The sequence below is a fragment of the Dendrobates tinctorius genome, unplaced genomic scaffold (genome assembly GCF_039654945.1).
Source record: "Dendrobates tinctorius isolate UK_male_01 unplaced genomic scaffold, ASM3965494v1 ptg000155l, whole genome shotgun sequence".
Classification (NCBI taxonomy): domain Eukaryota; kingdom Metazoa; phylum Chordata; class Amphibia; order Anura; family Dendrobatidae; genus Dendrobates; species Dendrobates tinctorius.
The window spans coordinates 19023411-19047484 of NW_027361822.1; the positions used below are offsets into that span (position 1 = coordinate 19023411).

General features: G+C 43.6%; 1 protein-coding gene across 1 annotated transcript in view; it reads right to left on the minus strand.

Annotated features, from left to right (window-relative positions):
- Positions 1-916: 916 nt before the first annotated feature.
- LOC141051008 (uncharacterized) overlaps positions 917-24074 on the minus strand; it is a 407743-nt gene continuing 384585 nt past the window's right edge. The window contains 1 exon segment of the mRNA XM_073547784.1: positions 917-3096. Within this exon segment, the coding sequence (XP_073403885.1) occupies positions 1193-3096 (1904 nt within the window). The 3' untranslated portion in view covers positions 917-1192.

Consider the following 24074-nt stretch of genomic DNA (forward strand, 5'->3'; position numbering starts at 1 on the left):
TAAGAAATTTTCAACATTTTTGCCAAATTTCCTTTTTTTCACAAATAAATGCAAGTCATATTGAAGAAATGTTACCACTATCATAAAGTACAATATGTTATGAGAAAACAATCCCAGAATCACCAGGATCCGTTGAAGCATTTCAGACTTGACCTCATAAAGTGACAGTGGTCAGAATTGTAAAAATCGGCCTGGTCACTTAGGTGAAAACAGACTTCGTTTCAAAGGAGTTAAACATTATACCAGGCCATGCAGTTTTGTTTACTTGCAAACATTGAAGGATAAACTAAATAATAAAACATCACCTCTTCCCCTTGAACTGTGAATAATGGCTTGAAGAACAATTGTGAACTATAAAAAGGGATATTCCTCTGTAAGAAGAGACATCCAAATATCAGAGGCATCCAAACATCCAAGAGATCCAAATAATCAAAAACTCTTTACAAAACCACAGCCAGAAACACTTTACAAGACAGCAGCTAAGACATGCCTCCATCACAACGGACACAGAGTTGACATTCTACAGGATGTCAACTTAGGGGACAACAGTCCCGACTCAAAGAATTCAAGTCTGCTCCATTGACCATCACTGAACCCATGGATACATTTGGGGTAGTCAGGATGTGGACCCACCGGTCACCTGGCTCCATAGAGATGTTCGGAGAAGCCAGGTTGTGACCCTCCGGTCACCAGGCCTTGTACCTCAATTGACTCTCAGCTTCCTAAGCTTGTCGCTACCTTCTCTCTGTGCATGCCACAGGTGGGAGTAGTCGGCCCTGGAAGCTTTGATGTCACAGTCGTTCTTGTCCCGGCAAAATAGCTGAAGGGTGAGACTATAATTTTGGCACCATCTTGGGTATTTTGCTGGGACTGTTCTATGTGTTCTTTACCTGTGTTTTTTTGTTCAATAAAGTATTGCCACACTGTTTTACCTTACCCTGTGTTGTCTGAGTAATATTATGCCCAAGGTAAAAGGAGAGCAGGCCCTGGTCCATGCGGTTTCGGCTAGCGGTCTAGGGCACCTGCTCACCCCCCATGTCTCCACAAGTATTATTACAGTTATTCTAATCTTATACACAGAACATTTAAAGGGAACAAATCACATGATTATTGTTGCCCAAGGACAGAATGAATCAGTGCCTGAAAGCATGATTGCAGTCAGGTATTTTTTAGCTTGAAGAGATTGGAATGGCTACTCCCCAGTGTGAATTCTCAGATGTCCAGTAAGAGTTTTTTTCCGTTGAAAACATTTCCCACATTTGGAACATGAAAATGGCTTCTCCCCTGTGTGAATTCGCTGATGTTTAGTAAGATCAGATTTCACTATAAAACATTTCCCACACTCTGAACATGAAAATAGCTACTCCCTTGTGTGAATTTTCAAATGTGTAGCAAGATTTGTTTTCCATTTAAAACATCTTCCACACTCTGAACATGAAAATGGCTTCTCCCCTGTGTGAATTCTCTGATGGTTAGTAAGATCAGATTTCGTTATACAACATTTCCCACATTCAGAACATGAAAATGGCTTCTCTCCTGTGTGAATTTTCTGATGCTGAGCAAGAGCTGATTTGTCTGAAAAACTTTTTACACATTCTGAGCATGAAAATGGCTTCTCTCCTGTGTGAATTCTCTGATGTTTAGTTAGGTCAGATTTTGTTACACAACATTTCCCACATTCTGAACATGAAAATGGCTTTTCCCCTGTGTGAATTTTCTGATGCCGAGCAAGAGATGATTTGTCTGAAAAACTTTTCCCACATTCTGAGCATGAAAATGGCTTCTCGCCTGTGTGAATTCTCTGATGTTTGGTAAGATGAGATTTCGTTAAACAACATTTTCCACATTCTGAACATGAAAATGGCTTCACCCCTGTGTGAATTTTCTGATGCTGAACAAGAGATGATTTGTCTGAAAAACTTTTTACACATTCTGAGCATGAAAATGGTTTCTCTCCTGTGTGAATTCTCTGATGTTTAGTAAGATCAGGTTTCCTTATAAAACATTTCCCACATTCTGAACATGAAAATGGCTTTTCCCCTGCGTGAATTTTCAAATGTGTAGCAAGATTTGTTTTCCGAATAAAACATTTTCCACATTCTGAACATGAAAATGGCCTCTCTCTTGTGCGATTTCTCTGATGTTTAGTAAGATCAGATTTCGTTATACATTTCCCACATAAGGAAAATGGCTTCTCTCCTGTGTGAATTCTCAAATGTGTGGCATGATTTGTTTTCCATTTAAAACATCTTCCACATTCTGAACATGTAAATGGCCTCTCTCTTGTGTGAATTCTCTGATGTTTATTAAGATCAGATTTCGTTATACATTTCCTACATTCAGAACATGAAAATGGCTTCTCCCCTGTGTGAATTTTCTCATGATGAGCAAGAGATGATTTGTCTGAAAAACTTTTTACACATTCTGAGCATGAAAATGGCTTCTCTCCTGTGTGAATTCTCTGATGTTTAGTAAGGTCTGATTTTGTTATACAACATTTCCCACATTCTGAACATGAAGATGGCTTTTCCCCTGTGTGAATTTTCTGATGCCGAGCAAGAGATGATTTGTCTGAAAAACTTTTTACACATTCTGAGCATGAAAATGGCTTCTCGCCTGTGTGAATTCTCTGATGTTTAGTAAGGTCAGATTTTGTTATACAACATTTCCCACATTCTGAACATGAAAATGGCTTTTCCCCTGTGTGAATTTTCTGATGCTGAGCAAGAGATGATTTGTCTGAAAAACTTTTTACACATTCTGAGCATGAAAATGGCTTCTCGCCTGTGTGAATTCTCTGATGTTTGGTAAGATGAGATTTCGTTAAACAACATTTTCCACATTCTGAACATGAAAATGGCTTTTCACCTGTGTGAATTTTCTGATGTTGAGTAAGTGCTGATTGGTCAGCAAAACATTTCCCAGATTCTGAACATGAAAATGGCTTTTCACCTGTGTGAATTTTCTGATGTTGAGTAAGTGCTGATTGGTCAGCAAAACATTTCCCACACTCTGAACATGAAAATGGCTTCTCCCCTGTATGAATTCTGTGATGATTAGTAAGATCATATTTCGATTTACAACATTTCCCACATCCTAAACATGAAAATTGCTTCTCTCTTTTAAGTGCTCTTTGACATTCACCATCCCTTTTGTTGTATATATTTTTCTTATGAAGTACTGGAGGTATGTCTGGCATAATTGGATGCTCTTCAAAAGTATCAGGTGTGATACTAGGATAATTTGCACTAAAATCTGAAAATATCAGGTATTTCTCCGAGATCATGGTCCAGTTATCTGCCAAAAAAATAAAGGTATATTTTATTCAATAAACATGGAATCATTATTAGTGATGACTGAGCACTAAAGTGCTCGTTGCTCGGGTTGAGCAAATTGGAATGCTCGGGTGCTTGACCCGAGCAACGAACCCAATGTAATTCTATTGGAAAATCGAGCATTTTTGCCGTGACCCCCCCCACCCGGGGGTCATTATATGGTCTAAAATCATCTGAAATTGATGGAAACAGTGCTTACATGACATGGGAACATCATAGGGAATACTCCTGGAAACATTTATGACTCCCAGGTCACAGCTGTGAATAATGTCAGAATCTTACGCCACTTTTACAGACGCACGATAAAACATACAAAAATGAAACCAAAATGGATTTTCCTGGGAAATATGATAAGTAACATCCTTTCCAGAGTAATGATTTGCATGTAAGGCAAAATAAATAACCCAAATCAAAAAAGTTCCTCCACCACTTGGGTTATGTTTACTTGCAGTGTTTTTGATGCATTTTTCAACTTTAGCATTGCTTTCAACCTAGACAAATGCTTTCACTGGGAAATGGTTTTTTTTTTAACATTTTACAACCTTATTTGGCCATGTGGTGTGTGACACATCATCAGACACATCCTGTTTCATTTATGAAAGAGGGACTCTGAAAGCCAAAAAGCCTATTTTTATAGGGCCAGCAGTCGGCCCTCACTATTCTTAGAGACCAATCAGCAGGCTATGCTTTGTTGTTCCCATTAATAAAACAGTGGGTCCCTTATACTGTTATTGCGTATGCAGTGAGTGGCAGGGCTGCCCAAAAATTGGATGCACCACAACAACCAACTGAACAGACGTCATGGATGACCATATGCAACCAAATTTCCAAGTATTCATTTGGTACTTCCATACTGTTTGATTATGCATTGAATGGAAGGCCTGCAGTGGCCCAAAGTTACACGCATCCGAATAAGCCTTTGAACCCACATACTGGATGGCCACAGGAAAACCAAGTCCTCAGTATTCATTTGACACTCCCAAACTGTTGGCTTATGCATTGAATGCAAGGCCTGCCCTGGCCCAAAGTTACACGCAATCCAATAAGCCTTTGAACCCACGTACTGGATGGCCACAAGAAAACCAAGTTTACATTATTTATTTGATACTCCCAAAATGTTTGCTTATGCATTGAATGCAAGGCCTGCCCTGGCCCAAAGTTACATGCACCCCTATAAGCCTTTGAACCCATGTATTAGATGGCCACATGCAACCAAAATTCCCAGTATTCATTTGGTACTCCCATACTGTTTGCTTATGCATTGAATGCAAGGCCTGCCCTGGCCCAAAGGTACATACACCCCAATAAGCCTTTGGACCCACGTACTGGATGGCCACAGGAAAACTAAAGTTCCTATTATTATGATTTTTGTAAGTCACATAAAGTTTGCCCATGAAGTGAATACAAGGCCTGCCCCAAATTTTCATGCACTTCAATCCCCCCAAGGAAGATATGTCTCCTATACTTTTAATGCTCATACACTAGGTATATGGGCTGACAAACATTTACTCCTGAGGGATATGCATCAACCTACTGTGTCAACATTTTTTTTACGGGCATCATAAACACCCTTGCAAAAAACTAGTGGATGTTGCATCACAGAACACATTCACCCCTCGTGGTCTCCGAAAAATGTTTCCCGAATTAAAGGAGCGGGACTCCTATACTTGTAATGCCCAGGGCTGACAAACATTTACCCCCTGGGGGGTACATATCAACCTACAGTGTCAACATTTTTTTTACGGGCATCATAAACACCCTTGAAAAGAATGGCTGTTGCATCATGGAACACGTTCGCCCTTATGATCTAGTGGTGGTGGAGGATGAGGAGAACAGTCAATAGCCAAAATCAGGAAGCGTATACCCATGTGTGGGTGTGAAGAGGTGCATGGGAATATACCTCCCAAAAAAGACACTGGATTTGAGGTTAGGTTTCATTGTTATCATGCAGTGGTGTAAAGAAGTCTGGCCCAATCCAGCCCTTGTACATTTTTATAAGAGTCAGCATTTTCAGTTGACAGGCGGATACGCTTATCAGTTATGCATGTGAGCCACACATCTGCCTGCTCTTTCAGAGCTGCCCACAACTCTTAAGCATTGTGCGGTTTGTCACCTAAGCATATTAGCTTCAGTACAGCCTGTTGATGCTTGGCTGAGGCAGTGCTGCAGCGCTTCCAACTTGTGACTGATGTGGTCATTTCAGAGATGGAGGCTGAAGAGGAGGAGGTGCAGGAGCTGTAGACTGTGGGGGCAACCCTGAATGACGTAGGGCCCACAATCCTCGGCATTGGGAAGACGAGTTCCATCTCAAAGTCCGTCTGGGTCACAGCTTCCACTATGTTAATCCAGTGTGCCGTCAGTGAGATGTAGCGTCCCTGCCCACAAGCTCTTGTCCATGTGTCCATGGTTAGGTGGACTTTCCCAGTAACAGCATTGTTCAGGGCACAGGTAATGTTTTGGGACATGTGCTTGTGTAATGCAGGGAGAAATAGTGGCAGCTAGGGACCGATTACCTTGGGACGGCCGAGGCCATAAGTGTTATGATGAGTCACCGAAGGAGGAAAAAACAAAATACCAGCTAAGTCCAGAAAAACCAGAGAGGTTGGCAGGTATCGGATTGCAGACCCCTGAACCTATCCACAACAACTAGCAGTAGCCGTGGGGGGTTCCTACGGTGCCCTAGACCCCTCGATCACAGCCGGAGAACTATATAGCCTAAAGACAGAAAGGGGAAAAACTAAACTGCCCCAGAGCAGACCCCAAAGCAATAGGCAGCCCCCAACATATAATGACGGTGAAGCAAGATGAAAACACTAAAACAGATAGAAAGATAGGTTGAGCAAATGATGGGGCCCAAGCTAACTACATAGGACAGGATAGGAAAGCTGCTGTCTGCCATCCGCAAAAACCCTATCAAAATAAGCCAACCGACTGATAGGAAAACAGGCCTTGAAGTCGCTAGGCTTAAAAGACTATCAGCACTCAGGTATATTATGAAGACAGAGCAAAATATCAACAGATCAAAGACAAAAATGGAGTTCAGCTCACCCCCGGCCGGGGATGGCAGAACTCCCAAAAAACAAGGCAAAACAAAACTGAAGAGTACAAAGCAGAGCAGAAAAACTTAGCTTTGAGATGCAGGAATCAGACTGGTCTCCAAGAATCCAGCAGGAAAATCACCAGCCAGGAAGAAGGGCGTCGGCAGCCTTATATCCAGTCCTCAATTCCAGCCACCCAGTCATCATCTAGCTGCCCAGGTGTTTGGTAATCAGCCTCACTACCTTCCTTCACCAGAGGAGGGAGTTCATCAGACCTCAATGATGAAGGGAAAAATGAACTCACAACACATAAGGTTGCAAACAACTTCCATCTCCATGAGCCTAAAAGAAACTTGTCAATTTAGTACTGTGGGGCGTTGGCTGCGTATTTCTGCTTGCATTCTTTGTGACTGAAGTATGGACAACTGAAGGCTGCACTGGAACAAGGACGTGGACGTGCTTGATGATGATGGTAGTTGAGTGTGGGCAATGACAGGTGCAGGGCAGGAGGCATCTTTGCATGCACTGTGGACAGGGGATTGACTTGCACGCATAACAGCGGAAGAAGCAGTGTTTTCACCCACAGAGACTGTTCCTGTAGCCTGGTATTCGGCCCACAAAGATGGGTGCTTTGCTGCCATGTGCCTGATCATGCTGGTGGTGATCAGCATGAAAGTTTTGCTACTTCTGCTGATGCGGGCATGGCAGGTGTTGCAATTTGCCTGTTTGGGGATATTGGAAGTCTTTAAAAAACAACCAGACTCGGGAAGACCTAACAGTTGTACTGCCAACTTCTGTCGTGTTGGTGTTATGAGGAACAGTTGCCCACCTTCTGTCTGCAGCCAACACACTGCATCTTCTTGCCTGTTGTGGTGCTACGCCTGCCTCCCCCTGTATGCTGCTGTCCTTGCTCTGCATGTCCTCCTGCCAGCTTGGGTCAGTTACTATATCATCCACCACCTCGTCTTCCACTTCTGCACCCTGGTCCTCCTCCTGACTTTCTGGCAATTGGGTCTCATCATCATCATCCTCCTCTTGTGACACTTTCCCACCGTTGCCTTCATGTGACCATGGCTGCTCAAATATTTGGGCATCGTTATATGCTATTTCCTCTTGCTCCACTTCAAGTGGACAGGGCAAATCTATAAATGGAAAAGTGAACAGCTCTTCGGAGTGTCCAAGTGTGGGATCATTTGTCTCCAGTCACTCAACAGGGTGGGAGGAGGGAGGATCAGTGTGAAGAATATGCGGTCCAGACTCACGGCCACTGAGACTTGACCGTGTGGAGGACAGGGTGGTTGTGGTGGTGGAAAAGTAACTGGAAGCATTATCTGCTGTCTAACCAACAACCTTTTGACACTGCTCTGGGTTCCACAGTGGTGTGTTGCTGCGGTTCCCTAGTAATTGGGACAGGAACGTCGGGCGAGAAGATGTGGGTGTTTGTTGAGGCACAATTTCAGCTTGGCCTCGGCCTTTCCATGCACCATCATGTCCACTTCCCACTCCCTTGCCACGTGCCTTGCCCATTTTAAATGAACTACAATATTTTACACGTTCACTACAAATTGCTGAATTGGGAACGAACTTATATGTGATCCGTGTGTGGGAAAACCACAGTTTAAAATATCTGGCCTGTATGTAATAATTTTTTTAAGCAAACTGGTGTCACAGCAAAAACAGCTGGTGTCACAGCAAAAACAGTTGAATGGAGGCATGAAATGCCACAATTTGTAGACCACAGATAGATGAGGTGTCTGACAGAGACATCACATTGTTCAATATGTGGCCTGTACTTTTTATTTTTTAACGCAAAATAGTGTATAGAACAAGGGTGTCACAATCCATGTTTGGATTGTGGCAGATCTGGCTCACATATAACCTTTTTTTCTTCAAGCCTCTAGCTTAATGTTAGTTTTGCCCCTGGTGGCCGTCGATATTATTACAACCTTAGTGGCTGCTAATGGGTTTTGCCCCCGGTGGCTGCTGGGGTTATTACAACCTTGCTTGCTGCTAATGGGTTGCCCCCGGTGGCCGCTGGGGTAACTACATGTGTAAATTAGCCAGCAGGTGTTAACCCTCCCCTCCTTCCTATAACAAGGTGTCAGGTACTCTGAATCACTGTTGGTGATATTGTTCATTCCCCAACCCACCTTGGAGAGAGGAGCTATTGGGAGCAGAGCTTTGCAGCTCATCCAGAGCTATGGTGTATCAGCTGTTCAGGTGGAAGCTGTGTCTTGGTGCTGTACTTTGTTGCCTCAGGAGCATTGGCAACAGAGAAAGCTAAGTTGTTTGTTTTTCCCTGTTTGTTGTTTTCCCTAATGTTATATTAGTACAGTGGTGGGACCAGTGTCCGCACTAACCAGTTCCCTAGTAAGGGATAGGTGCAGGGCTAGGGAGGGATTCGGGTATCCTGGTCAGCGACAGGTGAAGAGCCTGTTTAGGGAACGTTAGGAGTGTTCAGGGACACTGCCTCAGGGGAGTGCAGGAGGTCTCCACGTCCCCATTCCCTATTGTAGGGCCCACCGCTGTAACGGTGTCCCAGGTGTTCCTTTGTTTGTCTTGTTTCAGTTACCGACCTGTGGGTCACGTCACACAGAACAAGTCTACGTGACATAGGGTAACAGACAGCAAAAACTGTTGAATGGAGGTCTCAAATGCCACAATTTGTAGCTCACAGATAGATGAGGCGTCTGACGGAGATACCACACTGTTCAATATATGGCCTGTACTTTTTGGGGTTTTTTAACACAAAATAGTGTATAGAACTAGGGTAAGAGACAGCCAAAACAGTTGAATGGAGGTTTCAAATGCCACAATTTGTAGCACAAAGATAGATGAGGCATCTGACAGAGATACCACACTGTTTAATATGTGGCCTGTATTTTTTTTGTTTTTAGTGCAAAATAGTGTATAGAACAAGGGGAACAGACAGCCAAAACAATTGAATGGAGGCTTGAAATGCCACAATTTGTAGCACACAGATAGATGAGTGTCTGACGGAGATAACACACTGTTCAATATGTGGCCTATGTGCTGGAGATATAGTATATCTTGACTTCAGCAAAGCATTTGACAAAGTATCTCATACAATCCTTATTGAAAAAATGACTAAGTATGGAATGGACAAGGCAACTGTTAGGTGGATTCATAACTGGCTTAGTGATCGGACCCAAAGAGTGGTCGTAAATGGCTGCACATCCAGTTGGAAGAATGTCTCAAGTGGGGTACCACAGGGCTCTGTCCTGGGCCCTGTATTGTTCAACATCTTTATCAACGATTTAGATGAAGGAATTGAGGGTAAACTGATTAAATTTGCTGATGACACAAAGCTAGGAGGGATAGCTAATACTAGAGAAGAGAGAGAGGATTCAAAAAGATATAAATAAACTGGAGAAGTGGGCAGCAACTAACAGAATGGTTTTTAACAGGGAAAAATGCAAAGTACTACATCTGGGCAATAAAAATGAAAAAAGTATATACAGAATGGGAGGAATAGGGCTAAGCAACAGCACATGTGAAAAAGACTTGGGTATACTAATAGATCACAGACTGAATATGAGTCAACAGTGTGATGCAGCAGCAAAAAAGGCAAATGCAATTCTAGGATGTATTAACAGAAGCATACAGTCTAGATCACGTGAAGTCATTATTTCCCTCTACTCCTCTTTGGTCAGACCTCATCTGGAATATTGTGTCCAGTTTTGGGCACCACATTTAAAAAAAGACATCAACAAACTGGAGCAAGTTCAGAAAAGAGCGACCAGAATGGTGACCGGTCTGCAAACCCTGTCTTATGAGGAAAGGTTGCAGGATTTGGGATTGTTTAGTTTGCAAAAGAGAAGACTGAGAGGAGACTTAATAGCTGTCTACAAATATCTAAAGGGCTGTCACATTGTAGAAGGATCATCTTTATTCTCATTTGCACAAGGAAAGACTAGAAGCAATGGGATGAAACTGAATGGGAGGAGACACAGATTAGATATTAGAAAAAAACTTTTTGACTGAGTGATCAATGAGTGGAACAAGCTACCACGAGAAGTGGTGAGTTCTCCTTCAATGGAAGTCTTCAAACAGAGGCTGGACAGACATCTGACTGGGATGATTTAGCGAATCCTGCTTTGAGCAGGGGGTTGGACCAGATGGCCTAGGAGGTCCCTTCCAACTCTATGATTCTGTATTTTTTTTATTTTTAAAGTAACATGGTGCATAGAACTAGGGTGACAGACAAAACAGTTGAATGGAGGTCTTAAATGCCACAACTTGTAGCACACAGATAGATGAGTGTCTGACGGAGATACCACACTGTTCAATATGTGGCCTGTGTTTTTTTGATTTTTAACGCAAAATAGTGTATAGAACTAGGGTAACAGACAAAACAGTTGAATGGAGGCCTGAAATGCCACAATTTGTAGCCCACAGGTAGATGAGGCATCTTAGGGAAATACCACACTGTGCAAAATGTGGCCTGTATTTTTTGTTTTTTAATGCAAAATACTGAATAGAACTAGGATAACAGACAGCCAAAACAGTTGAATGGAGGTCTCAAATGCCAAAATTTGTAGCACACAGATACAGTGGGGAAAAAAAGTATTTAGTCAGTCAGCAATAGTGCAAGTTCCACCACTTAAAAACATGAGAGGCGTCTGTAATTTACATCATAGGTAGACCTCAACTATGGGAGACAAACTGCGAAAAAAAAATCCAGAAAATCACATTGTCTGTTTTTTTTTCATTTTATTTGCATATTATGGTGGAAAATAAGTATTTGGTCAGAAACAAGCAATCAAGATTTCTGGCTCTCACAGACCTGTAACTTCTTCTTTAAGAGTCTCCTCTTTCCTCCACTCATTACCTGTAGTAATGGCACCTGTTTAAACTTGTTATCAGTATAAAAAGACACCTGTGCACACCCTCAAACAGTCTGACTCCAAACTCCACTATGGTGAAGACCAAAGAGCTGTCAAAGGACACCAGAAACAAAATTGTAGCCCTGCACCAGGCTGGGAAGACTGAATCTGCAATAGCCAACCAGCTTGGAGTGAAGAAATCAACTGTGGGAGCAATAATTAGAAAATGGAAGACATACAAGACCACTGATAATCTCCCTCGATCTGGTGCTCCACGCAAAATCCCACCCCGTGGGGTCAGAATGATCACAAGAACGGTGAGCAAAAATCCCAGAACCACGCGGGGGGACCTAGTGAATGAACTGCAGAGAGCTGGGACCAATGTAACAAGGCCTACCATAAGTAACACACTACGCCAACATGGACTCAGATCCTGCAGTGCCAGACGTGTCCCACTGCTTAAGCCTGTACATGTCCGGGCCCATCTGAAGTTTGCTAGAGAGCATTTGGATGATCCAGAGGAGTTTTGGGAGAATGTCCTATGGTCTGATGAAACCAAACTGGAACTGTTTGGTAGAAACACAACTTGTCGTGTTTGGAGGAAAAAGAATACTGAGTTGCATCCATCAAACACCATACCTACTGTAAAGCATGGTGGTGGAAACATCATGCTTTGGGGCTGTTTCTCTGCAAAGGGGCCAGGACGACTGATCCGGGTACATGAAAGAATGAATGGGGCCATGTATCGTGAGATTTTGAGTGCAAACCTCCTTCCATCAGCAAGGGCATTGAAGATGAAACGTGGCTGGATCTTTCAACATGACAATGATCCAAAGCACACCGCCAGGGAAACGAAGGAGTGGCTTCGTAAGAAGCATTTCAAGGTCCTGGAGTGGCCTAGCCAGTCTCCAGATCTCAACCCTATAGAAAACCTTTGGAGGGAGTTGAAAGTCCGTGTTGCCAAGCGAAAAGCCAAAAACATCACTGCTCTAGAGGAGATCTGCATGGAGGAATGGGCCAACATACCAACAACAGTGTGTGGCAACCTTGTGAAGACTTACAGAAAACGTTTGACCTCTGTCATTGCCAACAAAGGATATATCACAAAGTATTGAGATGAAATTTTGTTTCTGACCAAATACTTATTTTCCACCATAATATGCAAATAAAATGAAAAAAAACAGACAATGTGATTTTCTGGATTTTTTTTTCTCAGTTTGTCTCCCATAGTTGAGGTCTACCTATGATGTAAATTACAGACGCCTCTCATCTTTTTAAGTGGTGGAACTTGCACTATTGCTGACTGACTAAATACTTTTTTGCCCCACTGTACATAGATGAGGCATCTGACGGCGATACCACACTGTTCAATATGTGGCCTGTATTTTTTGTTTCTTACCTCAAAATAGTATATAAAACTAGGGTAACTGAAAGCAAAAACAGTTGAATGGAGGCCTGAAATGCGTCAATTTTTAGCCGACAGATAGATGAGGCATCTGGCAGAGATACCGCACTGTTCAATATGTGACCTGTATTTTTTTGTTTTTACCGCAAGATAGTGTGTAGAACAAGCCTGTTTAGGGAACGTTAGGAGTGTTCAGGGACACTGCCTCAGGGGAGTGCAGGAGGTCTCCACGTCCCCATTCCCTACTGTAGGGCCCACCGCTGTAACGGTGTCCCAGGTGTTCCCTTGTTTGTCTTGTTTCAGTTACCGACCTGTGGGTCACGTCACACAGAACAAGTCTACGTGACATAGGGTAACAGACAGCCAAAACAGTTGACTGGAGGTCTCATATGTCACAATTTGTAGCCCACAGATAGATGAGGCGTCTGACGGAGATACCACACTGTTTAATATGTGGGCCTGTATTTTCTGTTTTTTTTTACTGCAAAATAGTGTATAGAACTAGGGTAACAGACAGCAAAAACAGTTGAATGGAGGCCTGAAATGCCACAATTTGTAGCCCACAGATAGATGAGGCATCTTACGGAGATACCACACTGTTTAATATGTGGCCTATATTTTTTGCTTTTTAACAAAAATAAACAAAGACGCATCTCAAATTTTCCTCCAAATGTTTGGAGGAAAAAAGTGCATCTTTTAGTCTGAAAAATGCAATACTTTATTTTTTGCTAAATTGGATATTTCTGAATGGAGCGATATCAAATATGTGTATTTTTTTGTTTGTTTTCTCAGGTGGGTGATTTGAACTTGTTTTTTTTTTAGTTTTTTTAACTGTTTTCTTAAATCTTTGTACTAGCTTCATTATCCCCCTTAGGAGACTTGAAGCTGCGATCATCTGATCGCCTGTGCTACACATAGCAGGAATTCAGCACTGCTATGGATAGCAAAAATCACAATCTCCTATGAATACCAGCTGCGAGGTGGATCTCGGATCCATCTGCGGCTGTTAGAGGCACATGACAGGTGATCAGATCAGCTGTCATGTGCCGGGAAAGATGCAAGCTCAGCGTCGGAGCCCGCATCGATGGCAGGGACACGAGTTTTGACATACCTAGGTCGTAAAGGGGTGAAACTACCCTTCAATGATTGCCTCTTTATGTGGTCCCTATATCAAACTTTATTTGTGCAATCCTTTATTCCACATCCTCCAATGGTCATATATTATTTTTTATAAACTGCTCAAAAAATAAAGGGAACACTTAAACAACAGAATCTATCTCCAAGTAAATCAAACTTCTGTGAAATCAAACTGTCCACTTAGGAAGCAACACTGATTGACAATCATTTTCACATAGTGTTGTGCAAATTGAATAGAAAACAGATGGAAATTATTGGAAATTATCAAGACACCCTCAATAAAGGAGTGGTTCTGCAGGTGGGGACCACAGACCACATCTCAGTACCAATTCTTCCTGGCTGATGTTTTGGTCACTTTTGAATGTTGGCTGTGCTTTCACGCTCATGGTAGCATGAGACGGACTCTACAACCCACACAAGTGGCTCAGGTAGTGCAGCTCATCCAGGATGTCACATCAATGCGAGCTGTGGCAAGAACGTTTGCTGTGTCTGTCAGCGTAGTGTCCAGAGGCTGAAGGCGCTACCAGGAGACAGGCCAGTACACCAGGAGACGTGAAGGGGGCTGTAGGAGGGCAACAACCCAGCAGCAGGAGCGGTACCTCACCTTTGTGCAAGGAGGAACAGGAGGAGCACTGCCAGAGCCCTGCAAAATCACCTCCAGTAGGGCAAAAATGTGAATGTGTCTGCACAATTGGTTAGAAACCGACTCCATGAGGATGGTCTGAGTGCCCGATGTCCACAGATAGGGGTTGTGCTCACAGCCCAACACAGTGCAGGACGCTTGGCATTTGCCACAGAACACCAGGATTGGCAAATTCACCATTGGCACCCTGTGCTCTTCACAGGTGAAAGCAGGTTCACATTGAGCACATGTGACAGATGTGACAGAGTCTGGAGATGCCGTGGAGAGCGATCTGCTGCATGCAACATCCTTCAGCATGACCGGTTTGGCAGTAGGTCAGTAATGGTGTAGGGTGGCATTTCCTTAGAGGATCGCACAGCCCTCCATGTGCTCGCCAGAGGTAGCCTGACTGCTATTAGGTACCGACATGAGATCCTCAGTCCCTTGTAAGACCATATGCTGGTGCGGTTGTGAGACCATATGCTGGTGTGGTTGGCCCTGGGTTCCTCCTAATGCAGGACAATGCCAGACCTCATATGGCTGGAGTGTGTCAGCAGTTCCTGCAAGATGAAGGCATTGAAGCTATGGACTGGCCCGCCCATTCCCCAGACCTGAATCCGGTTGAGCACATCTGGGACATAATGTCTCACTCCATCCACCAATGTCAAATTGCACTACAGACTGTCCAGGAGTTGGCGGATGCTTTACTCCAGGTCTGGGAGGAGATCCCTCAGAAGACCATCCGCCGCCTCATCAAGAGCATGCCCAGGCGTTGTAGGGAGGTCATACAGGCACATGGAGGCCACACGCACTACTGAGCATCATTTCCTTGTCTTTAGGCATTTCCACTGAAGTTGGATCAGCCTGTAATTTGATTTTCCACTCTGATTTTGAGTATCCTTCCAAATCCAGACCTCCATGGGATATTAATTTTGATTTACATTGATCATTTTTAAGTTTTCTTGTTCTCAACGCATGCCACTTTGTAATGAATAAAGATTTCCAGCTGCGATATTTCATTCAGTGATATCTACGATGTGGTATCTTAGTGTTCCCTTTATTTTTTTGAGCAGTGTATTTGGTTATTTTGGTAGACACCACAATTGGAGCTTTCTGGTGCCCTTTAAATTTATATTTATTATTAATATTTTATTCCTTTTTTTAATTTTGATATTACATCTATTTTTATTTGTTTTTTATTACTTTACCTATGCACCCTTGAAATTGTTCCAGAAAATGAAGTATTTCTCCCACAAAATTATTGCTAGTGCACAAGTTTTGTTATGCACATGGTTATTCTCTTTGTTTGTATTGGAACAACACAAAAAAAACAGAAAAAATGCAAAATAGACATAATTTTTTACAAAACACTCAACATGGGCCTGACAAAATTGTTGGGACCTTTAGCTTAATATTTGGTTGCACATCCTTTGGAACAAATAGCTGTAATATAACAGTTAACAAGCTTCTTACACCTCTCAACTGGCATTTTGGACCACTCTTTCGCAGACTGCTCCTGGTCTCTCCACAGTTATCAATGGGATATAGATCCAGACTTGTTTCTGGCTTCATCAGAACTCTCCAGCGCTTCTTCGGTACTTCTTGAAGTATGCTTGGGGTCATTGTTCTGTTGAATGACCCATGACCTAGGACGCAAACACAGCTTTCTGACACTGGTCACTAAATTGCAACCTAAAATTCTTTGGTAATCTTCAGATTTCATAAAGTCTTGCACACAGTCATGACTCACAGTGCCAGAGGCTGCATAATAACCCCAAAACATCTTTGAAACTCCACCATATTTGACTGTAGGTACTGTGCCCTTTTCTTTGTTGGACTCATTCCGTTTTCAGTAAAAAGTAGAATGATGTGGTTTATCAAAAAGCTCTGTCTTGGTCTCATCTGTCCACAAGACGCTGTCCCAGAAGGATTTTGGTTTATTCATGAATATTTTAACAAACTGCAGTTTAGCTTTTGTATGTCTCTGTGTTAGCAGTGGGGTCCTCCTTTTTCTCCTGCCATAATGTTTCAAATGTTGATGGATATTTAGCGCTGACACTGATGCACCCGAGCTTTCAGGACAGTTTGCATTTTTGGAACTTCATTGGGGCTACTTATCCACCATCTGGACTATCCTGCATTACAACCTTTCATCAATTTTTCCCTGTCGTCCACGTCCACAGAGATTCGATACAGCGCCATGAGTTGTAAACGTCTTGATTATGTTGAGCACCATGGACAAAGGAACATTAAGATGTCTGGTGATGGACTTGTAACCTTGAGATTGTTGATATTGTTGAACATTTTTGATTCTCACATCCTCAGACTTTTCTCTTCTACGCTTTCTGTTCTCCATGCTTCGTGTGAAACATACAGACCCACAATGCAAAGATAGAGTCAATTTCTCTCCTTTTTATCTGATTTCAAGTGTGATTTTCATATTGCCCACACCTGTTAGGCCTGTTTAACACTTCAGTTTTTCTGTCAGTCTAAATCCGCCAAAATAGTGGAAAACAGATCCGCAGGCGGACTGACAGAAACGGGGGACAGCGGATCGGCGGATGTACGGATCCACTGATGGTAAAAATTTAAAGGAACCGCAGCAGGAAAAAATAAAAAAAGTAAAATTAATACCGGTCATCTCGCGGGATGGGGCTGGAGATCGCGCGATGAGAGATGTGGAAGATCGCGCGATGAGAGGTGTGGGGCTGGAGATCACGCGATGTGGCTGGAGATCGCGCGATGAGAGATGTGGGGCTGGAGATCGCGCAATGTGGCCGGAGATCGCGCGATGAGAGATGTGGGGCTGGAGATCGCGCGCGAGGAATGGAGGTTGCGGGTAAGGAGAGAGAGAGAGAGAATTTTCAACCAGCAGCGACACTTGATTCAGGGTTAAAAGGCAAAAATGCGGATCCGGACTGCAAAAAAATGTTGCATGGTCCGTTCGGTGATCTCTGCGGACGCCAAAATTTTGGCGGATTCGCAGAAATACGGATGCAACAGACAGTCATCAGTCAAAATCCGCCGATAATGAAAGTCAATGGGGAAAAAAATGGATCCGCAAGGAAAATTGGCAGATCCGTTTTTTTCACAAAATGGCAGATCCGGTTTTTTCACAAAATGGCGGATCTTGACTGATTGTGAAAAATTGATGTGTGAAACAGGCCTTACTTGCCACAGGTGAGATTGAATGAGCATCATATTCTTGAAACAAAGTTGTTTACCCACAATTTAGGAAAGGTGCCAACAATTTTGTCCGGCTCCTTTTGGGGGTTTTGTGTGAAATGATGTCCAATTTGCCTTTTTTATCTGCTTTTTTATGTTGTTCCAGCATACACAATATAATTATATGTGTATCATTGCAATCATTTTCTGGTAGAAATACTTGATTTTCTGGAATAATTTCAAGGGTGCCAACACTTTTGGCCATGACTGTATACCTGACTGCACTTATTTATTTCACCTAGAGATTAGTGATAAGCGAGTATACTCATAAGGCCGGGGTCACACTAGCGAGGAATACGGACGAGTGAGAGGCGTTAAAAGCACGCATTACACACGGACAAATTATTCTCTATGGTTTTGCTCCCAACAGCCGTATATTTCTCGGGCGTATTCTACGGTCCGTGCCAATTGCAGCATGCTGCGATTGTCAGCGTACTACGACCGTAGTACACCAATGCAAGTCTAAGGGTGCGCAAAAAATAAGGATTACACACGGACCACACGTGTGACTTGCGAGAAATACGCACCAGGTGTCTTAGCAAAGCCGGCAATTCAGTGCTCTATACAGTAAACTCACACTGACAGGTTTAATAAAGAAACGAAAGAATAGATATATACACATAGAATACATTATATATATATATATATGCATTCTATGTGTCTATATCTATTCTTTGGTTACTGTTAGAAACCCTGTCATAGGGCTCCATTATAAGTCCATTTTGCAAGCCTGCGAAAAATCTCGCCATACGGATTACATACGGATGCTTACATGCGCAAAATACGCGACCACACCTTGATTACGGATGACATACGGAGCACTGTTTAGGGGCCATTCATCCGTATTACGCATGTAAAATACTGACCGTATTTTGCGTCGGTTAGTGTGACCCCGGCCTAACTCGGGTTTCCCCGAGCATGTTCGGGTGGTCTCCGAGTATTTTGGTGTGCTTGGAGATTTAGTTTGTGTCGCCAGAGCTCATTATTTGCGGCTGCTAAACAGACTGAATACATGTGGGGGTTGCCTGTGTGTTAGGCAATCTCCACCTGTATTCAGGCTGTCTAGCAGCCGCAAATAATGCAGCTGCAGAGACAAAAACAAAATTTCCGAGCACGCCAAAATACTCGGGAGGACACCCGAGCATGCTCAGCAAAACCCGAGTAACGAGTATACTCGCTCATCACTACTAGGGATCCATTAGTGCCTATTCTGCTATACTGGTATGTATTTGATTGTATTTCTTAAATCCTGAGGGATCTAATAGTACCTGTTACTCTATTTATTCATTATTGTAATAAATCATATTAATACATATTGATCCATATGTGTCTATGGGGAGACTTTGGTTTTACTTGTTTTAATCTTGCAGCTATATGGTGTTTAACCCCTTTACCCCCCACAGGTGTTTTGCATGTTAATGACAGGGCCAATTTTTACTATTCTGACCACTGTCCCTTTATGAGGTAATAACTCTGGAACGCTTCCATGGATCCTGGTGATTCTGACAGTGTTTTCTTGTGACATATTGTACTTCATGATATTGGTAAAATTTCTTTGATATAACTTGCGTTTATTTGTAAAAGAAATTTTCCAACTTTGAATTTTCATGCCTTTAAATCACAGAAATATGTCACACAAAATACTTAATAATTAACATTTCCGACATATTTACTTTACATCAGCACAATCTCTAAACCAAAATTTTGTTTTTGTAAGAAGTTCTAAGGGTTAAAAGTTAAAGAGCGATTTCTCATTTTTACAACACCATTTTTTTTTTAGTAACCACATCACATTTTAAGTCACTTTGAAGCTTGCGAGCAGGGCCCTCTTTCCTCTTGGTATCTGTTATGATCTATGTGATTACTGTTATGCTGTAAAGTCTATCGTCTGTACAAGTCCCCTCTAAAATGTAAAGCGCTGCGGAATATGTTGGCGCTATAGAAATAAAATGTATTATTATTATGGGTCTATATGTAGAAAATACCCAAAAGTGACACCATTCTAAAAACTGCACCTCTCAAGGTGCTCGAAACCACAATCAAGAAGTTTATTAACCCTTCTGGTGCGTCACAGGAATTTTTGGAATGTTTAAAAAAATGAACATTCAACTTTTTTCACAAAAAATTAACTTCAGATTCAATTTTTTTTATTTTCCCAAAGGTAACAGGAGACATTGGACCCCAAAAGTTATTGTGCAATTTGTCCTGAGTACGCTGATACCCCATATGTGGGAGAAAACTACAGTATGGGCACACATCGGGGCTCGGAAAGGAAGTAGTGACGTTTTGGAATGCAGACTTTAATGGAATGGTCTGTGTGTGTCATGTCGCATTTGGAGAGCCCCTGATGTGCCTAAACTGTGGAATCCCCCCACAAGTGACCCCATTTGGGAAACTACAACCCCTAAGGAACTTATCTAGATGTGTGTGGAGAAACTTTGAAACCCCAAGTGTTTCACTAGAGTTTATAATGCCCGATCGTGGAAAAAAAAACATTTTTTTCCCACAAAAATGATTTTTTAGCCCCCAATTTTTTATTTTCCCAAAGGTAACAGGAGAAACTGGACACCAAAAGTTGTTGTCCAATTTGTCCTAAATATGTTGGTACCCCATATGTGGGAGAAAACTACTGTTCAGGCACACGTCATGGTTCAGAAGGGAAGCAGTGACATTTTGGAATGCAGACTTTGATGGAATGGTCTGAGGGTGTCATGTTCCGTCTGCAGAGCCCCTAATGTGCCTAAAAGTGGAAATCGCCCACAAGTGACACCATTTTGGAAACTAGACCCCCCAAGGAACTTATCTAAATGTGCCTTAACAGTGGCAACGCCCAACAAGTGTCCCCTTTTAGAAACTAATCTACTGTTTCCTGGTATGTGAATTTTAAGGCTGGAGTCACACACAACCATTAAAAAATCGGTCCCATTTTAACGGTACGAAATCGCACAAAGAATTCTTGGCCAGATATCCGTCTGTCATCCCATTTTCCGGCAAGGAACCCATTTTAATCGCATCTAAGCATCAAATTGACATCCAATGCCAATGCCTGATGCCCTATCCTGTAGACCTGGAGAAGTTGTGCGATTTAATCGCAAGTCACACATTTGGTGCGTTTTCCATGCGTTTTTTTATCGCATCCATAGACTTGCATTGGGGAATCCGATCCGAAAATCGGTGACAATCGCAGCATGCTGCGATTGTCTCAGTCCGAGGATCGGATGCGATAAAAAATCGCATGATGTGAGCTGCCCCATAGAATAACATGGGTTCGAATGCAATGCGATTTTTTATCGCATTGCATTCGACCGTTTTAATCGCTAGTGTGACCCCGGCCTAAAAGTGACCCCGGCTCTCACCGCAGCTCAGCCCGGCTGGGAACAGAGCCCAGTGACCGGAGGTAACCTCTATGACATCACCCCCGGTTACTGACACTGTGTTCCCAGCAGTTCATTCACCAGTGATGCTCAGTCTGGGTGGTCGCATTTTGGAAACGTCAAGGTTGAAAAATAATGTTTTTATGTTTGGCAGCTGTCACACGCTAAAAGACACTTTTTATTGCAAAAATTAGATTTTTGCACCACTACATTTTCAGAGCTATAATTTTTCCATATTTTAGCCCACAGAGTCATGTGGGGTCTTGTTTTTTGCGGGAAGACCTGACATTTTATTGGTACCATTTTCAGGCACATGATATTTTTTGATCGCTTTCTATTCTGATTTTTGGGAGACAGGATGGACAGAAACCTGCAATTCATGGATTTCTTTTTAGCGGGATTTAATAACGTTCCGTGTGTGGTAAAAAGATAAGGCACTTTTATTCTTTGGGTCAGTACAATGACAGCGATACCTCAATTATATCTTTTTTTATGTTTTGGCTTTTATACAATATAAACTATTTTCTAGAAGAAATAATTGTTTTTGCATCACTTTATTCTGAGAGCTATAACTTTTTTTATTTTATATTTAAAAAATTTTTTTTTACTTTTTCCTAACTTTTTTACTTAGTCCCACTATGGGACAATCATTTTTTGCAGGCTGATCGCTTGTATGGCATGCAGATGCATGCCATATAAGCTGTCAGCGCTGCACTGACAGGGAGGACTTGCTGATCATGCACTGCGCATGATCAGCAAGTTTACTTAGCTCCGGTGACCCGGATGTCGTCATGAAGACATCTGTCTCACCATGGCAATGATCAGGACCCCGTGTTACAATGCGGGGTCTCCAATCTGAAGGCAGAGGGGCTGTCAGCCGCTGTGCTGGCTCCTGAATGCTGCAACCTTTTTAGATCGCAGTATTTCGGGGCTTAAAGTGCCGGGTCCACTGTGAGAATCAGCTGACACCCGGCTGCAATCCTTCCCCCGTGAGCGTGGCCCATCGCTTAGATGTACTATACCGTCCATGGTCAAATTGTGCCAGGTCACATGGACGGTATAGCACGTCTACTGTGAGAAAGGGGTTAATAAAATATAATTGCTTTTGTACTCTTAGGTGTGCATATTTTTCTGTATTGCATTTTTCTCTTGATAATATTGAAAGGGTTAACAATCCCTCACGAGGAGGAGAATGGAAAGGAATCCTACTAAGACAGGAGACAAAAATGAGCAATAGATCTTGAGGCTCGAAGAGACGGATCTCATGTAAACCTGTCAACATCTTATTTACAGTATATTTTTCTCTTTAAATTATTATATCTCTTTTCTATGTTGTTAAGATCTATTTTCTAATGCTGGATTAAGTGATTATTCATGTACCATGTAATCACCAGGGTTTAATACTCTGATAATAGGTATTGTTACTTAAACTATGAATATGGGCTGTGAACAAGCATGAAACGCGTCGGCGGGGATGTGGCCATAAGTGTATGTGTTTTTTGTTAGCACATGCCTGCACAGAAGGAATGGCAGGCCCGGTACTGCTTAAGGAACGTGCATCTGTCTGTAGAGCCCCCGTAGACTTAATTTAGAAGGGAACTCTGTGCAGTGCCTCCCCCTCCCACTACTCCCCCCCCAGGTGATGCCATAATTAGCACGCCCCACTGACCAGCGGGAAGAGAGAAGAAGGGGCGTCCAGTCACACCCTCAGGGGTTAAAATCAGGTGCTGGGGTGGGGGTCTTCCTCTTCCTCCCCAGCTGGATCACTAGAAGCTTTTTTGACCTCCAGGAATCCCCTGCAGCCATGTCCGAGGCATTGATTGCGGCCCTGTGGCAGAGAGCAGCACAGGTGGGTGACCCATGTATTATAGCCCTATTATCTAAACTGGATGCTCACCCTCCTGTGCCCTCTCTTAATCCCCTGTCGCCGCTGGCCTCTCCTTTATCTCCTGAGACCCAATCCTCTCCTAGGCCCCAGGCTCCTTTGTCTCCTCCTGCTCCGGCGCTGCCTATGCCGCACGCTGCCCCTGTGTTACCCACTGCACCAGCTCTGCCTCCGCATGCCTCCCATTCATCCTCACATACCCCGTCCTCGCCTGGCCCATCCACTGACCGCCCGGTCCTTTCGCCGTCTTCTCCTCAGCCGTCTCCAGACGGCCGGCACCCGCTGATTCCACCACCTCTAGTCAGAAGCCACGCTCCGTCAGGCGCTCTTCCAGATCAACGCGCCCGCTAGAGCGGCTTCATGTGGGTGAGGGCGCTGCAGCGCCCAGGCCACTGCTCCGATCCTTGATTCTCCCCAGCACGCAGCGTCCTGCATCGTCGCTTGTAGGCCGCAGTCCCAGACGCCATTACTGGGCTCCGGGCGTCTGTGCCGGCCGCTGGCTCTGCCCACTTCCTCCTCCAAAGTTCTGCCCATCTCCACGCCCACCCCTTCTCTATTGCTAGGCCCTGGGCATCTGAGCTGGCCGGTGTTTCCTCCTACTTACGCCCAGTGTCATCACAGAGACCCTGCCCATCGAAACGCCCACCCATATTCCTTTGTTAGGTGCTAGGCACCTGAGCCGGCCGCAGGCTCCGCCCACCCAGCATCATCAGACTTCCAGTGGACCGCCCATCACCATCCCCACAACTACTAGTACCGCAATAGCGAGGCCAGGACAGAAGCCTCTACAGAGCATGCAGAGGCCAGGACAGCAGCCTCTACAGAGCATGCAGCGCAGCCATTCCAGTAGCAGCCAGCCATTCCAGCAAAACCTGGTCAACAACGTCTCCCCTGCGGGCGCAGCATTGCCACCCGTGCGGGATGACGTGAGATCAGGATGCAGGAGAAACAATGATGCTGCCGAGTGCGCTGTCCGGACCAACCCGACCGTTCAGCGTTCTCTGCTGCAAGAACAAAGTAAAACACGTATAACACACACAGCACACTATACACCGCCAACCCCCCCAATGACCCAATCATGCTCGTCGCATCCCATTTCATTGGCGGATATAACGCATCCTCCCCGCTAAACACTACGCAGACAGTAATCGCCCATAGCCCTCAAATTAACGCTGTTCCACTACAACCAAAAACTACCCCACGCCA